Source organism: Coffea eugenioides, chromosome 6 (genome assembly GCF_003713205.1).
Source record: "Coffea eugenioides isolate CCC68of chromosome 6, Ceug_1.0, whole genome shotgun sequence".
Classification (NCBI taxonomy): domain Eukaryota; kingdom Viridiplantae; phylum Streptophyta; class Magnoliopsida; order Gentianales; family Rubiaceae; genus Coffea; species Coffea eugenioides.
Genome location: NC_040040.1, coordinates 20,259,829 through 20,277,497, shown reverse-complemented (window position 1 = coordinate 20,277,497; position 17,669 = coordinate 20,259,829). Strand labels below are relative to the sequence as shown.

General features: G+C 37.4%; 3 protein-coding genes across 3 annotated transcripts; 1 reads left to right on the top strand and 2 right to left on the bottom strand.

The window, feature by feature from the left end:
* Nucleotides 1-379: 379 nt before the first annotated feature.
* On the top strand, nt 380-2,094 carry LOC113773793 (ninja-family protein 6-like). The gene is made up of 2 exons (XM_027318405.1): nt 380-417; nt 1,425-2,094. Exons 1-2 carry the CDS (start codon nt 380-382, stop codon nt 1,900-1,902), a joined length of 516 nt encoding a protein of 171 aa, XP_027174206.1. The 3' UTR covers nt 1,903-2,094.
* A 522-nt stretch (nt 2,095-2,616) lies between these two features.
* LOC113774627 (LRR receptor-like serine/threonine-protein kinase RPK2) lies at nt 2,617-6,604 on the bottom strand. The gene has a single exon (XM_027319201.1). It carries the CDS (start codon nt 6,413-6,415, stop codon nt 3,035-3,037), a length of 3,381 nt encoding a protein of 1,126 aa, XP_027175002.1. The 5' UTR covers nt 6,416-6,604; the 3' UTR covers nt 2,617-3,034.
* Nucleotides 6,605-10,952: 4,348 nt separating this feature from the next.
* LOC113773792 lies at nt 10,953-12,934 on the bottom strand. The gene is made up of 2 exons (XM_027318404.1): nt 11,928-12,934; nt 10,953-11,416 (listed from the first exon to the last, which is right to left on the bottom strand). Exons 1-2 carry the CDS (start codon nt 12,932-12,934, stop codon nt 11,260-11,262), a joined length of 1,164 nt encoding a protein of 387 aa, XP_027174205.1. The 3' UTR covers nt 10,953-11,259.
* Nucleotides 12,935-17,669: the final 4,735 nt, after the last annotated feature.

Genomic DNA, 17,669 nt, shown 5'->3' with positions numbered 1-17,669 from the left:
CTTTGTTGGTAACTTTTACATTTTTTCTCCTTAAAATTTGTTGTCACGGTTAATTTGGTGTACTTGCATTTGCAGCTTGTCGTGAGTGTGTGCGAGCGTGTTTTGGTTGGTTGGGGGAGGGGAGGAGGGTTGGTTATGTTCTGAGTATACAAATGGAAAAATTGCTTCTTGCTTGATTTGATCCTAATGGTTTCTAAGATGTGAAATTGTGGAGTCTGTATTCAGGAATTGCGCTTAGCTAGCTTCCTTTAAGAGACAGATGCTTCTTCAAAATCTATTTTCGTATTGTTGTTGTAAGAGTTGGGCTAGGGTTCTTTTAAGCTCAGCTTTATTCGTGGGATATGTATTTCAATCAACTTGAGCACAATGAGTAATATGTATGGAGTTGCCTTGCCTCTCAAAGAAATTAGAAATCAGGTAGGTTAGTGGTATAGATATCTTTGCTTGGAAAGTTTAAGGAAAGTTTAAACCAAAGTTTGCAAAACTAAAATTTTGACCAAGTTTAGAGAATTAAGTGATTTAACCTTTTTGGATTTTGTTTACTCGCCATTCACTAAAAATATGAGTGCAAGATTTATGCGTAGTCAATTGGATTTGACATATGCTTCTCTGAAGTTTTTGTGGACATAGTTATGTTTCCTCTTTAAGCATGACGCGATGAATTGTCTTTCTATACTGGTTACTGCCATAGCTTATGAGCATAATTGAATAATTTGTCTTAGTTAAATGATATTTTGATAATTTTAACCGATTCAGAAACCCATTTTCCATTCTTTTGTGGCTTCGGTAGGTTCTATTTCTTGGTTAGCTTTTCTGGCCATGCACTTATTGCTAATGCTTACAAGTCTTTTGTCCATGCGTAAACTTTGTTGCTATATTTTGGCACCACGTTTAATACCCTTCTCGAGTTACCATATTGATGTTTGGACGAAGAGTTAATTATTTTCAAATAGTCTGCCCTTGTGGAGAATATCAAGCTCCTTTCATGGTAGGTAAGTTTTGATTAGAAAAGAAAAGCGACACTGGGTGGGCAGCTTGAAAAACTAATTCCCTGGGGTGTATTTGAATGGGATAAGAATGGAGCTTATCTTGGATAAACATTCCTGGTTATTATGAATTTGGGCGAGTATCCGTTGAAATTTTTACTGAATGCAAATTTAAAACTAAGCATCCAGAACAATTTGTTAAGGATGTTGTTTTAGCTGTAACAAAAGGACCGTTGTTTCGATCTTTATTGGAATAGCCATTTTAGTCAAATTATGCAACATTGCTGGGTTGGTTGGTACTCCGCGTTTGACCATTCTTAGCATTTTTCTGGCTGTGTATGTGATGTGTTCGCTCAAGCTTTTTTTATAGGATCATGTGATTCTCAGTTTTTCCACTTTGCCCTACGGGAAAAATTAGTTTGTCACTTAGTGATGAAGATTCCAATTGTTAACAAGTGCTCCTGAAGATGCATATTTGATCTGTAATTTTTTTCCCCCATCTTTTAACTGCATCTTAATTGCTGCAGCGAACGAAAAGAATGGCACAAAAAGCCCTTCCAGCGTGCATTCTCTTAAGGTTCACCATGAGCAAAAACCTCAAGTGCCTCCTGGATCAGTGGTTGGCAAGGCAGCAGTTGACAAGGGAGCAAAAGAAGCAAAGGAGATGCTCAAGAATGTAATGCTTGATATGCCTTGTGTCTCCACAACTGGAAATGGGCCAAATGGTAAAAAGATAGAAGGATTTTTGTATAGATATCAGAAAGGAGAGGAAGTAAAAATTGTGTGCGTTTGCCATGGAAGCTTCCTGTCTCCGGCCGAGTTTGTCAAGCATGCAGGCGGAACTGAAGTAGAGCACCCATTGAGGCATATAGTTGTTAACCCTTCACCACCCTTGATTGTAGCAAGGAAGCTGTAACATGAATCCCCTTAGCACTTGGTCATCGCTGCTTAGTTTTTCTTCATTTGCCCAATTTGATTTAATGACGTCCATCACCTATTGGTTAAATTTGTTTGTGTTAGGCTGACGCCTTGACTGCTGAGGGGTTCCATTGTTTCTTTTGTTACTTCTACTTTCAAATGAGGTCTTCTTCCTGGTTTCAAGAGCTGATCAGATTAGTCCCGTCCTTGTGGCTTACTATTAACCACTGGATCTCGAGTTTAGTGTCTCTCTTTATTCTCAAGTTATATGCTACTATTTCATTATGCGCCAATATGATGGTGTCCGTTAATTTAATATCTCTTTTAGCGGATTTCCATGTCCGGTATGGCTTCCGACAAAATTCTAGCAATTCTCGGGATGCATGGGCAAGGAGTACTGCTCCTTAAATGGGTTCTTTTTTAACTTAATCCATAACAGAGATATCAAGCGAAAGTGAATGGATGGTTGCGTCTGCAAACGGCCGCAAGGCAGAGAATCATAGAGAAGACTTCCCGGGGAAGAAACGGAAGAGATCTAAGTAATTGAAGGGGTACAACCGGACCCGGCGAGGCCACTGACCAAGCGTTAGGCAGAGATCACGGCGATGTCCCGAGCAAATAAATTAATGTGAGGGCTAGGGGAAACAGGCTTTGACCCAGTGAACAATACTAATAGCCCAAGCGGGTAATATTTCTTTCCCTGGAGGAGGGAGAAGGCAAAAGTCACACCTTTCGGGATTGCAACTTCTAAAATTTCAGGCACGGTACACAAGAATCAAATATCACGGCCAATTTTGAAGTGGCACGGGTTCTGCAGAATGATTCTCTTTGTGACTCTTATTTCACAGCAGCAAACAGAAATTGGATACATGTATACAACCTTAAGAAACGAATATCTGCATTCTTCTGCAGATCCATCAGTGAACCCCCTCTCTAATCAGGGACATTGATATGGAAAAATGGGGGCAGAAGCTATACTACAATTTACAAGCACCTAAACTTTAAAATCTGAATCTAGTGGCAGCCCGTGAAGACCCCCGAGTGCACTTCTGCAGTCAAAAGTGCAAGTCCGCGGGCTCACCCCCTCTATGCATCAAATGTGTCAATCAGCTGACTCCTCTGTACTGTAGCTAACAAGATGGCGGCTGGAGTTGCTTCAGCCGTCTCACGACTTGCTTCATAGTGGGTCTGGTTGATAGGGAATCCACTGTGCACACAACTGCCAAGTGTAGAACTTCAACCAAATCATCATGGGGACCTGCGTCCCACAATCCAGCTGTGAAGAACTCCTTGGCTCGGCCTTCCCTCAAGAGCATGCATGCCCAAGCTACTATGTTGAAACCATTTCCGTAAGGAGAAAATGAGGGATCGAGAGCTTTCTTATCTGAAATTAACTCAAGCAACACAACGCCATAACTGTAGACATCAGCCTTGTCAGAGACACGGCAAGTCATTGCATATTCTGGGGCAACATATCCAAAAGTTCCAGCCACACCTGTCGTGGCATGGGTCTCTGAAGTTCCCAACAGACGAGCCAATCCAAAATCAGACAAATATGCATTGTAGTCCTCATCCAACAAGATATTGCTAGGCTTCACATCGCGATGAAGAACACGTGGGACACACTGATCATGCAGGTAGGCAAGTGCACGGGCTATGTCCAGGGCAATCTTGTGCAGTACTCTCCAATCCACAGCCCTTGTAGATCTTTCCTGAATGAACTTTTCCAAATTTCCCCCAGGCAAATAGTTATATATAAGAAACATCTCTGTTTCACTGGCATGGTATCCTATCAAAGTCACAAGATTCGGATGACGGAGTCTGCCTAGAGTTTTGATTTCTGCATCAAATTGTTGAACCCCTTGAAAGCGTCCTACTGCTAGCCTTTTTATTGCCACTAGGACCCCCGGTGCAATCTCAGCCTTGTAGGTTGCTCCAAATCCTCCATTACCAATGCAATTACTAGCATTGAAGTTTGCTGTTGCGCGGACCACATTCTCAAATGTCAGCGGAACACCAATGTCCGTAAAGACTGTAACTTCCTTCCTGGTCGATCCCCCAACTCTAGACCTTGGATTATACTTTCTGGTGTAAAAGAAGAGGACAACAAGAGCAATGAGAACTGACACAATGGCTGCAGCAGAAGTTATGGATGCTATCTCAATTGAGTTGAAACCACTGTTCCCACCTTTCTGGGGTGGAGTAGGAGATGGAGTAGCGGCATAATTCTGTGGATCCCCAAATCTTCCCTGCTGATCTGCAGATGGGGTTGCTAAAGAATACATATGGCAAGATCCAAGATAAGGGTTTCCTAGGACACTGTTACATTTCATCAAGTTACCATTCTGGGGTAGTGGTCCAGACAGATTATTGAATGACACATTGAATACCGAAAGAGTAGCAACATTGGCCAACTCAGATGGAATCTGTCCCGTTAGATTGTTGTTGTTGAGGAGAAGAGTGGTTAAATTCCTCAAATTTGCAAGATCTTTAGGAATCTCACCACTGAGAGAATTTGACGACAGTTCAAACACTTCCAAGTACTGCAACTGCCCCAAACTTGTGGGAATGGTGCCAGTCAAATTATTTCCAGCCAATGAAAGAAACTTGAGATCCTTTAATTGGCCAAGACTGCTAGGAATTGGACCTTGAAAAAGGTTCCAGCTCAAGTCAAGAGCAACAACTGAAGCCAAATTCCCAAAACTGGAAGGAATTGTCCCAGTTATCTGATTTTCGGAGGCATCCAAAAGTTTCAAGGATCTGCATGTAGTACCAATATCAGCAGGAATTTGACCAAAAAATCCATTATTGCTGATATTCACAATCATACCAGTCAATTCTCCACATTTCTCAAACAAATTCCCAGGAAATGGCCCAGAAAGCTTGTTATTACTGGCAAAAAATGCATAGATAGTATTGCCCTCCAACCAATCAGGTGCAATAGGCATCGACTGCAAGGCTCCTGTAAAATTGTTACTCCCAAAGTTATGAAATACATACACACCGTCACCATCAACAAATGACTCAAAAGGAATTTCAGGTCGAGATTTTTCAGCAAAATATGACAAGTATGCAGATGATATATCACTGATATCTCTATCCGTGTTGGGGGGATGAGCACATTTGCTGTTGTAAAACCTGGGAATTGAGCCTGATAAAGAATTTCCACTGACATCAAACAGAGTCATGCAAGGAACTGGAAGTTTATCGACAAGTTGACCAGACAACCTGTTTGAGCTCAAGTCAAGAAAATGGAGCTTCTTGCAGTTGCTAAACCCGTCAGTAATTTCTCCAGTATAATAATTCTGAGCCAAGTTCACCATCTCCAAGCTGTCACAACTGCTCCAATTGCTTGGCAACTTTCCATAAAAAGTTGCCCTCGGCACCCACATCATCCTCAAGCTTGGGACGCTAGTAATTTCTGGTGGTATTTTGCCCTCGTAGAAATTAAATTCTTCACTAGAGACACCTGATCTCGAGATATTAGGAATAGGATCCCACGAGTTGGATAACACAAGAATGGACAACTTGGAGCAGTTGCCCAGCTCGGGAGGTAGTGCACCACTCAAGCTGTTCCTTGACAAATCCAAAATTTCAAGCTGCTGCAGTTGACCAAGATCTGCTGGAATAACCTCCTCCAACATATTTGAAAATAGGAGGAGTGAACGCAACGCCCTACAATTCCCCAAACCTCTAGGAATCCCTTCAGTCAATACATTACCAGCCAGCTCCAAATGCTCGAGATTTGCACAATTAAGTCCAATCTCATTAGGAATTGGCCCGCTGAGCTGATTAAACGACAGGTACAGGCCCCTCAGATCTTTAAGCCCAACAATAAACTCTGGAATGGTTCCATTCACTTGATTTCCAGCTAAGCTCAAGATTTGCAGAGCCAAACAGTTTGAGAACGAATCTGGGATCCCCCCTACGATCCCATTAAACCCCAAATTCAGAACCCTCAAGTTCCTCAAACCCTTAAACTGAAGTGGCAAAGACCCAGTTAATAAATTGCCCTCAAGATCAAGAACTTCCAGTTTATCCAGACCCCAAATTTCCTCAGGAATTTCACCACTCAATTCGTTGAATGGCAGTGACAAGACCCGAAGTTCGGACAGTTTGGACACGGCAAGTGGCAATTTACCAGAAATTTTAACATTAGTATTTGAGCAAGCCCTTCTAATTCCAGACCCATACAGTGGAAATTGAGAAATTCTAGCACAAGAAACCGAACCCGAATTACCTCCGCCTCCGCCGCCGCTGATATTTAAAGCCACCACGCGAGAAGCGGAGTCGCAGGCGACACCGAACCAGGAGCAGTGATCAGAAGCTTTGCTTGAATCCCAGCTCGAGAGCAGTCCAGAGGGGTCCATAACTGAGGCCTTGAACTCCAAGAGAGCTGATGCATCCGAATCCGAGCCAAAAATCGCATCTTTTTGAGGTAGAAAGCAGAGCCAGATGAGAATCAAAAGCTTCAAATGGTACCATTTTATGACAGAAGAACGACGACCCATTAGTGAAACCCCAAAAGGGTCCTGAAAGAAGCCCTAAACTCTTTTGTCTCTCTTCCCCAAGTTGACGTTGGAGCGAGAGAGAGGGTCTTGTCCGAGTTTGAAGAAAAACCCTAGCGTTCCAGCTCTAATTTTGGGTCACTTTTTGCTTCTTTGTTTTGGGTACAGAGTTAGGAGAGAGAGAGAGAGAGAGAGAGAGAAGGAAAGAAAAGAAAGAAAGAAAGAAAGCAAGAGAGAGAGGGAGAGAGAGAGAGACTCAAATATCAGCTCAGCTCAACTCAACAGTGGCTTGTTGTCGTTGTGCTCCTCTGATTGAGAAAACGCGTTGCTGTTTCCGTATCCCATTTTTTACTCTTCTTCTTTTTTATTTTTATTTTTAACTCTTCTACTAATTACATTTCTCTTTGTTTTTGGTGTTTCTCCCTATTTGGATTAATAATTTATTTTACCGGTACAATTACGGTACCACCCGCAAGTGCTACTCTACTCTACTCCTTGTAGTATTTCTCTCTCTCTCTCTCTCTCTCTCCTGATTTTGATTAATTTGTTTGGTTTTAGTATAAATTTAAGATGTTTTTTTTTAATCTTCTTCACTCTTTTTCTTTCTTGTGGGAGGGCTGGCTGCCTTTTTAGGAGGACGAGTGATGGTGGGGTCCAATAGCACAAAGACTTTTTGGGCGAACCAGTGGGGACCGTTGCCGGTCAATTAATGCATCAGCCCGTCAAGCGGTCAATTGTCCCCCGCCCACCACCTCCCACTACTACACTCCTTAGTCCTTCAGGACCGAAGGGGTCTATTAGGACTCAACTTCCTCATGCCAATTGGCTCGCCCATCGCCTCAACCAGTCCCAGACTGTCCCAGTTTAATTGAATAATAGACAGTATCAATCAAATACAGCTCCTCTCTTGAATAGTTAGAACTAGAAGGAACGGGAGTACTTCTACCTATCGAAGCGTATGCCTCGCTCGTGCCGCGTAGGTCACTATGGCCCCATCTAAATCCACTATTTTTTTTTTTGTCAGCAACGATACATTTGTATAATCTACTTTATCCTAATCTAGGGGGAGGGAGAGTCTATGGAGGCTGTGGTAGGAGGTTAGTAGGTATACAGACCCAACTAAATCAAGGGAATGCTATGGCACAATCCTAGGCTCCGTTTGGATTCCTTATTTTTGGGTCTGTTTTTTAAAACTGTTTTTCACATTCCAAATGTTACAGTAAATGTGTATTTCAAAAACAACTCCAAAAACATCATATCCAAACAATATATCAAAAACAACTCCAAATACATATTTAATATGTTTATTTCAATTTGTATATTTCAATTATGTATAGAATATATATATTATATTACATTAATTTAAATATATTTATTTATACATATTATAAATATTTTATTTTATATAAAATATATTTTTATATATTTATAATATATTTATACAAATATTATATATTATATAAATTATATATAATATAAATATGTAATTATACATTTATATAAATATTATATATTATATATTTAATATATACATAATATATATTATATATATTATACATTTATATAAATGTACATTTATACATAATATATATTTATGTATATTTATAATATACATTTATATTATGTATGATATATAATATAATATAATACATTTATATATTTATATTAATATACATAATATTAATTATACATTTATACATAATATTAATACATTAATACATTTATATTTATTATATTAATACATTTATACATAATATTAATATATATTTATAATATATTAATTTATACATTTATATAATATTCATTTATAATTCATACACATTTATAATAATATACATGTATACATTTATAAATATATTTATATTATGTATTATATATAATATAATACATTTATATATTTATTTATCAATATATAATTATATTTATTTATAAATATATATAAATGTATTATAAATGCATAAATGTATAAAAATATAAAAATTATAAATTATAAATTATAAAATACATTTATAATAATATACATTTATACATTTATAAATATATTTATAGTATGCATTATATATAATATAATACATTTATAATACATTTATATATTTTTATATAAATATATTTATTTATAAATATTTATAAATGCATAAATGTATGTAAATATAAAAATATAAAAATTATAATTTATACATTTATACATTTATAAATATATTTATATTATGTATTATATATAATATATAAATATATAAATATATTTATTTATAAATGTATTATAAATGTATAAATGTATATTGTTATAAAAATATAAAAATTATAAATTATAAAAATAATCGAAAATATGTTTTAAAAATACATCTAAAAATAATCCATAAAACATCTACAGTGTTTTCGAAAATATGTTTTTCATATAGTTTTTGAAAAACAACCCCAAAAACAAATAATCCAAACGGACTTGTATTTGAAAAACGAAATGCTACAGTGTTATTTTTTAAAAACAACCCCAAAAACAGCTAATCCAAACGGACCCATAAGCTGAACAAATTTTGAATTTTTTTTTTGTTGAAAATCTTGCTGACCAAACATACTCATTGAGTGTTGAAAAACATTTTAGGAATAATAATCAATAGTAATTCAATTGTAAGATTGAGTGTTAAAAAACTTTTTCGGAATAATAATATAGCAACTTTTAAGATAAAAAAAAGATGGTTTCGAAGATAAAATGATTGGAAAAAAAAATAATATTATGTTTATGATGTGTGTACATATTCTTGGGGGTACTCTTACTCCTGCAAGGAAATCGGTTGAGTCCAATGCATAGGTCTTCTAAGGATATGTTTGAATTAAAGATTATTTGAAAATTTTTTATTAAAAAACACATTAATATTTTGTTGTGATGTGATGCTTATGAAATAAAATAGTAGTTAAAATCATAATCCAAATTATAATTAAAAAACATGTTTACGATGCAAGTAAAATAATTTATGCAAAGAAAAAAAAAAGAGGCTATCCAAAGAGCTCTTGCCTCTTGCTGGTAAGAAAAAATAACATATGATGTTCATAGGGTAACTTGAGCCCTTGAGCTTAAAACATCCCCCATAATACTTTGGTGCCATCTGGCAAGAAGTTCGACAAAATTATGGGATATAGCTCAAGAGTATTATGGTATACCAATTCTCAAAATTCTCATCACTAGATTAATTGTGATCAAAGTAGGTTAATTGTAACTGACCTCTTATCACTAGATTAATTTTAATTAAATTAAAGTACTACCACCCATGAGGAAGAAAAGAGGCCACCATTGAACCTTAAAAGACGAAACCAGAGGAATTAATTATGGTCCATTCGTCTTTAAAACAAAGCAGGAGCCTACTAATTATTTAGCAGCCAGCTCCGCTTCTTGCCATATTTTTAAAGCTGGATGAGGTAATCTGTCACCACGACTTCATCTGTGCAGTTTTTTATTTTTTTTTTCCCCAACAATGATACATTGTATAACCTATTCTATCCTAATCTAGGGGGAGGGGAAGCCTAAGGAGGCTTGTGTTAGGGGCTAGTGAGTATACAGACCCAACTAAACCAAGGGATTTTTTTTTACTACAGGTGAGGTTTGAACCTCATCTACAATCCAAGGAGGGACTGGTGGCCAAGCTAAGCTCAGTGGTTTCATCTGTGCAGTTTATGATTAAATCTGACTTGAAAAAGAAAAGGCTGGAGCCATGTATGGAGGAGCAATAATATAAAAAGGTTTTCTGGTGATTTCTCAAAGTGGCAAATTAATGCCCCTAACTAACGTGGACAAAAATATTTCATTCTCTTATCCGAACATGCAATTAATACAAGTAATGAATGATAAATTTTTATTATTGTACATGGAAATCATGCACGAAGAATTAAGTAATAGTAGTAAAACCAAGAGCTCTTTGGTTGTTCCATCCATGTGAAGAAGGCTTCCCTGATGAATTTCTTAATTCACTTGATTGGACGCTGCAGAAGCTTTACAACGGCCCTGCAACTGCTCCTTGCATTTTCACTCTCATTTCTATCAAGGAAAAATCTTCCTTAATAGTCAAGTCACCTTGGTTTTTGAATTTTGGCATTGTGGTGGCCAAAAGTAGCTTCTGCTTTGTTCTCTTTTTTTATTTTTATTTTCTTCACACTTTGTTTTTCTTTTGATTATTGGAAGGAAAAAAAATGTAGGTACCGTTAAGGTTCCAGATTATATTCCTTTTGTCAAACGCTGTTACTCTGTCAGGCGGTCAATGAAAATAGAAAAAGAAAAATCCGTTGAATAAGACTGGGAAGGGAAGCTTCTGAACAAATCCCTTCTTTTCCATGTTTAGACTGCTTCTGGTTATGAAGAAGGAAAACTCTAAATTGCAAGACATTTGTTGACCTTAACATCTTTGACAATAATATCAACTACCTCATCCCCAGTTATGAAGAATATAAGAGACAGAACTGTTCCAAAAGTCCAATTACTAGTTAACATTCAATAAGTCAATGGCAGGCATCCTGTATATCATATAAATCAAAGATCACAAGGCATATTGAGTTCCAAGAACGGATAATCTAGATCCGTTGCCTATGCTTCTTATGTAGCAACTTCGATTAACCACTAGTATATACAAAGCAGACATGCCAAAAGGGTGAATTGTTACAAAATATCTGAAAGTTATGGAATCTGAAAATTGCTACAAAATACTATCTATGTAACAGCCTAATCATCAAGATTTCTAAGCAAAATAAAAGCAATCAGCGCTTCTCAGAAGAAAGGGACATCATCATATTTAGCAGGCCTCTATCATTCTGGTAGTAACTCGCAAACCTGGTAAAAAGAATGAATTACTGGAACTCGGATCTCAACAGCATCGTGGCGGCCAACAGGTGACGCAAGAAAACCAACTGGCTGAAGCTCCTTCAGGGGCTTGCTCAGGATCTTGAGGTAGTGGCTTTGTTGCCTCAGGTTTTTCAGGATTCACTTTCAAGGAACCACCTTTCCCACCATCACTTAGCAATCTGAAACAAATGGAAGAGAATGGATTGTGTCCTTTCAGATGTATGCTGCAGACTAACAGCATGTTCAAATTCCATATTTTTCAACAAAACTAGACCAACTATGCATGCAGGCATAGAAAAATTCCCAATTGAAGCACTGCCTGGGCATCAAATCACAGATTTTAAGAGGAGATTCTCGTTATAAATGTCATTTTTCCTTCCAAGATGAAATTGGCCCAAATGATGGTCTCACACACTCTACTTTCAAATAAATCAACCGGAACTCCACATTTCTGAACTCTAGTACCTGTTTATTGGTGCATCAATGCGTCTGAAATGTGGTATGGAACACAACTTTCAGGTAGTTATAGTGAAAAACAAGGCGACAATTAAGTTTGAAAGCTAAAAGAACTGCGTCTGGGCTCGATTGTTCATCCATGCCGTTGTAGGATGTAATCATAAAATGTTTCCAGAAGCATAGCTCGAGTAGTTTATGACAAATAACCAGACAGAGAAGGAAAAGGGAGCTTACACTGGGAAAGCAAAAGAGTCGCTGCTTTTTGCACTCTCATTGGAAACACGAGGGCCCCTAACAGGAGTACTAGTCGCCTCAGCATGAGGCACTCCTCGGCCATCAGATAAATTGGAGGAAGTGGACAAACGAACTCCCTCAGCATCAGGAGCTAGCTTTTTCACTGGTACAATTATTGGCGTTTCGTGCAAGTCATCCTCTAATCCCTCCCTGACATATACGTTCTTACTACGTTTCTCTGCTACTTCGGCAACAGGTGGAAGGTTAGAGGTGAAACTATTCAACTCTTTGGACTTGGCTTCAGAAGTACTAGTCTGTGTCAAAGGAGAACTGGCCCCTTCCTCAGGCTTGGTAAAGTCTAGACCTTGCAAAAAGATGCTATCTTTAGAGAAGCTGTTATTCCCCATATGAATGCTGAACAATGACTCGTTTGAAGCAACGCTCCAGTCCATGGGTGTTGCTGGTTTAGCAGAGAAAATAGAAGAGGGAATCCGATTCGGGTCATAACCTCGCCCCATTGCTTGAATTGGAGGGGATTTCATTTGTGATGAGTTAAACATTGCCCACTCAGGGGTTTGGGGTAAGACATCTGTTGAAGATAAGTTCCCGCTTCTACCACGTGGAGATGCACTTACCATGCTCCATTGAGGGGTCTGAGTAGAAACATCTGGTGATGATATGCATCCTGATCTGGGTGATTGAGGTCCATCTTTCTCACTTTTATTGAATGAATCATCAGAAGCTGATGAAGAAGATGAAGAATTAGACAGACGTGAACTAATGCCCTCCATGTTTTTTCCACAATCATCATGCTTTGGCTCAGGATGTTGCTTTAAGCCTGAAATGCTGTCTTCTGTAGCTGTTTTTGTGTCATCATGCTGAGCCACAGGATGAACCTTCTTTACATCTGAAAAGGTAGCTTCTGTAGTTTGTTCACCAGAATTCTGCTTGAGCTGTGTATTCAGCTCTACATGCTTGTTAACTCCACCTTCATGCTTGGTTTCCATTGTTTGTCTGGTAAACCAAGTCTGCACTGACTTGGACAACCTCAAGCAATGTACTGACAAGATGCTGCACAAATGCAGTTTAGAGATTGTGAATAATTGCCTCGCTTATGTTGAAAAATTATAATGGAGAATCAAATTATAAATTCAAGAACTTCTATCGGTGCAGAAATATCATCATCATTCAATGAATGCATGGTTTTAAGTAAATCATTAAAAGTTTTATGACTAGCCTGGCCATACAACAAAGAATCTCCCACCACTGAAATTCGGTGGGGAAAGAAAATTTATCCCGAATTATATATTTTGTATCGGCCTTCTCTAAAAGAAGAAAAGGAAGAAAAGGAATTGGCACAAAATAAACAACCAAGAAAAAGTTGATCAATAGCAGAATATAGCACTAAACTTTCAACTCTATCAAAAATTCATATTATGATAACATCCGAAACATATCATATGGAACATTGTCCTAAAAGAGCTGTCAATACCGCGATTGAAGCTCGGCTTTATTTGAGTGAAAACAGCCATATCCCAAATCCCTAACTTTCTAATAGCTGCAATTAATTTGGACAACAAGCGTGCATACAATTTTCACGGGCTGAATTAGACATGATGAAAATCATAAACCCTGATCATGATCCACATCGTTCTCTTATCCCTTTGGATTTTTTTTTTTGGGGGGCTAAATCAGCAGTCGTCTAGAATTCAGTTCATACAAATTATAGCAACATCCTGAATATTGGAGGTTAATTCTTCAAGGCTCGAAAAACTCAAGAGAACCGGCATCATATCATCTAAGGAAAGAAGCAACGTAACATTCAGCATACCTAAATCCTAATGCAAAACCGTTGATGACCAATTGAACTCGAAGATGATGATCAGATTCTTCCCTTTTCGTCTTGTAAAACGCTCTCCACGTCCCACAAGACTAAAAGAGGGATTGAAGAAAAATGAAAGGCAAAACCGAAAAGAAAAAAAATTTATGAAATGTGAATCAAGAAATAGTTCAATTACGTATCGACAACACAAGAAGCCAGAGGACAAGGGATTGAGAGTTGGCTTAGGGTTTATTCTTTCTTCAAAGAATCAAAATACAATTTCCTACCAAAGGAGGGCTATCCGACCATTTCGGTTAATGCATTTATGACTTCCTTCGCTGGCCGCCTCTGTGACGGGGGAATGTTTGTTAGTTATTTAGAGACAGCTCATTACATTGCAATGCTGAAAACTTTGGTTAACGTACTTTTAATTGTTTAATTTTTTTTCCCATTCGATCTCTTTAGTCGGTCAATGTATAAAATCTACCATGCATGTAAGAAGAAAGCGAGCTTTAGTGAGCGAAGAAAGTTTTCACCCAAGGTAGGGCTTTGATCACCGAGAAACCCTGAAATAACCAAGATAAACAATTATGGTTTCCACATCCACAAACCTAGTAAACGGAATATACAATTGAGGCTCGACTACGAGTCGTAAGCCTATCCGAATGAACTACGAACGCAAAGATACAAAAGTGTGGCTTCGGGGTGGAAAAAGTAACGGTTGGTTCTAAAACACGAACAACCCTAAATCCCTTCATATCTCACAAAATAAAAATTCCAAAAACCAACCACAATCAAGCTCCTCATCCATCTTAGATAGTTTCCTTGCTCAAATCCAAGCCCTAGATCACAATTATCATGTCAAACAAAGGAAATTCTAAAATCATCAAGTTCCTCTCACCTTTTGGCATTTTAATCACAACTGAAACTACACTTATCGGATTGAGATGAATCTTATGGCGTTTCGAAACTAAAACTTAGGTCTACATTTCCTATGAGGACATCAACACCCAGTTCTTGTATTTTCAAGGTCAAAAATAAAAATCTCAGAGAAAATAGAAAACTGTCCGCGAAACAGTGCATTTAGCAGTCAGGGGTATTTTAGTTATTTCACATGATACAGTACTCCGATTGAGCTGAATTTTGTAGAAAGCTAGTTAACTCCATTCCCTACAACTTTCATGTTTTGACCTATGCCTAATTCGGCCTCTAACATGGACGAACATACAGGTCAGTAACATGGTAGATTCATTCCCAAATGGAAACACTAATCTGAAATTGATACACACAAACTGAAATTCTTTGTAGACAAGTAAAACTAGCATATAAAAGTTCAATATTACACATAACAAAGCTATCAATCCAAGACTAATGCTCAAGCATCAAATAAGAGCAGAAAATTCACCATAAAACTGAAATTTTCCACATTACCACCTCAAATCATGAGATATCCTCACAAAACTACATATTCAACACCTCAAAACCACTAATTTGCAATTATTAGGAGCAAAGAGGGATTTCTTAACAAATTACCGTAGAACCACAAGAGAAATGGTAGCTTAATGCTTTCCCTTCCAAAATCCCTCTACCAATACCTTAAATCTTCTCTAGTGAGCAACTTTTATGGAGTGGTTTGCAATTTTAACGGTTGGAACTCAAGATTTGAGCAAGAAATTGAAAGATGCAAGATGAAGTTTTCTCTCATTTTCCTCTCAAAGGGTTCGGCCAAGAAGGGTAAGAAAGTGAAGAATTTTGGGTCAAAATTGATGTTTAGTAAAGGTAGAAAAGATTGGTCAAAGTCCAACTTCCAATAGTTTCACAACACTTGGCTTTTAGGGTTTTGTTCTCATCTCTTTGTCTACCAATGGTTAATCTATCTAACTTGTGAGGACCCGCAAAATTCCCTTATTTGATATTATTTTATTTTATTTATTCGCATGTATTTTCTTTAATTGATTTATTATATTAATTCTCTATAGAATTTTATAAGTGAGTATAGTTTTACCTCATTTTTCAGGTATAAGTTAGTTCGTGTTAAGTTTGGAGTGTGTTAAGGACGTGGGACCCGCTAGTGCGGTAAGTGTGATAATTTTTGACAACTAGTTGGAGTTTTGTGTTAAGGGACATTATTTTACAAGGTGCTAGGAGACAATTAGAGGTTAGTTAGATAGATTAACCATTGGTAAGCAAGAGGATGAGATTTAAAATTAAAGGTGTCAAGTGTCGCGAAACTAGTTGAAGATGGACTTTGACCAATTTCTCACCTTTGCTAACTATCCAATTTTGACTAGAATCATCTTCATTCTTCATGAAGGCTGGCCAAAACTTTGAGGAAAGAAAGAAAAGAGAAACTTCATCGTGCACCATCCTTTCTTGCTTCAATCTTGAATTTCAACCATAAAACTTGCAAACCACTCCATAAAAATTGCTTACTAAGGAGATTTCAAGGTGTTGGTGGAGTGATTTTGGTGGAAGAAGTACTAAGCTACCATCTTTCTAGTGGCTCTAAGGTAACTTGCCAAGAAATCCCTCTTTCCTTCTAATATAGTTGCAAATTAGTGGCTTAAGGTTGTAGTTTTGGTAATTTATTGAGAATATTTCATAGTTTGAAGTAGTATTATGGAATTTTCAGTTTTATAGTGAATTTTCTGCCTTCATGTGATGATTAAGGATGGCCATGGAATGATAGCTTTGTTATGTGAAAAATTGAAGCTTTTATATGTTGGTTTTGGTTGCTTACAAAAATTCCAGCTTGTATGGTTGATTTCCAGCTTTAGAGGGCAAGCTTTCCTGTTTCTGACCTATGTAATTCGACCATGTTAGAGGCCGAATCAGGCCTAGGTCAAAACATAAAAGTTGTAGGGAATGGAGTTAGGAACCTGTCTGTAAAATTTTAGCTCAATCCGATCACTGTAGTATGCTATATGACTAAAATACCCCTAACTGCCAAATGTTCTTTTCCGCGGACAGTTTTGAGATTTCACATTTCTGGCTTCATTTTTCACTTTGATCCATATCAAATCAACATTTGGCCAAAACACTAAAATTTTATTCCTTTGTTTTAGGTTTCCAACGCATCTAAAAACGCCTCAATCGGACTTTTGTAGCCTGAGTTATTGCCATTTGAATCCAATGCTGACAACCAGACTGACAATGAACTTCTGGTTCTGTAATCTGCAAATTCGACCTAGATCAACTATGAACTGGGTTGAGTTGTCTTCATGAAAGTTGTAACCCTTTGTCTTAGCTTCGAAAGGGTATAAAGTGTACCCCAAACCAATAGGCATAGCTTTAGTTGTGACCGAAACGGCAAGAGACGTCAAATCTGCCATTTAGCTATTTGCCTTTAAACTTGGTTTCCGGTTGCATTTTAAGACTTGTGTTGTAATTAGATTATTTTGAACCCAGTTGAAGGGCTATTGTGCTAACATTGCTTATGTTTGAATTTGGTCTGAGTTGAGGAAAATAATGAAGCCATAAATGGCTGAAAAATAGCGAAATACAAAGGGCATGCTGTCCAAAATTTTAGGGCTACTTGATTCCTTCAAGTTTGGGCCGATTTGGTGATAAACTTGCTTAAGATGCTTGGTATATCTATAAGATTTATTTAGATGTTGAATTTTGGTTGAAATGGAAGGATTTGCATTGGTATTTTCCTCCAAGTTGTTGGCTGAAATTTCCGTTTGTTGGTCAAGTGATAGCAAAGTCTATTACCTTGTGTTTTCCAACCTTTTCATGATTTGATTTTGGCCAAAACTTGTTCCACACATTGGTTAAACCTTTGTGCTTGAAATTGAGTGAAAACTATTTCGATTAGGAGGTGAACAACCTCATGATTTCACTTGTGTCATGGCTGCGAAAATTTGCAAATTTGTATCTTGTTACCTCTAAGTCTTAAAGCCTTAAAATCACTCGTGTCA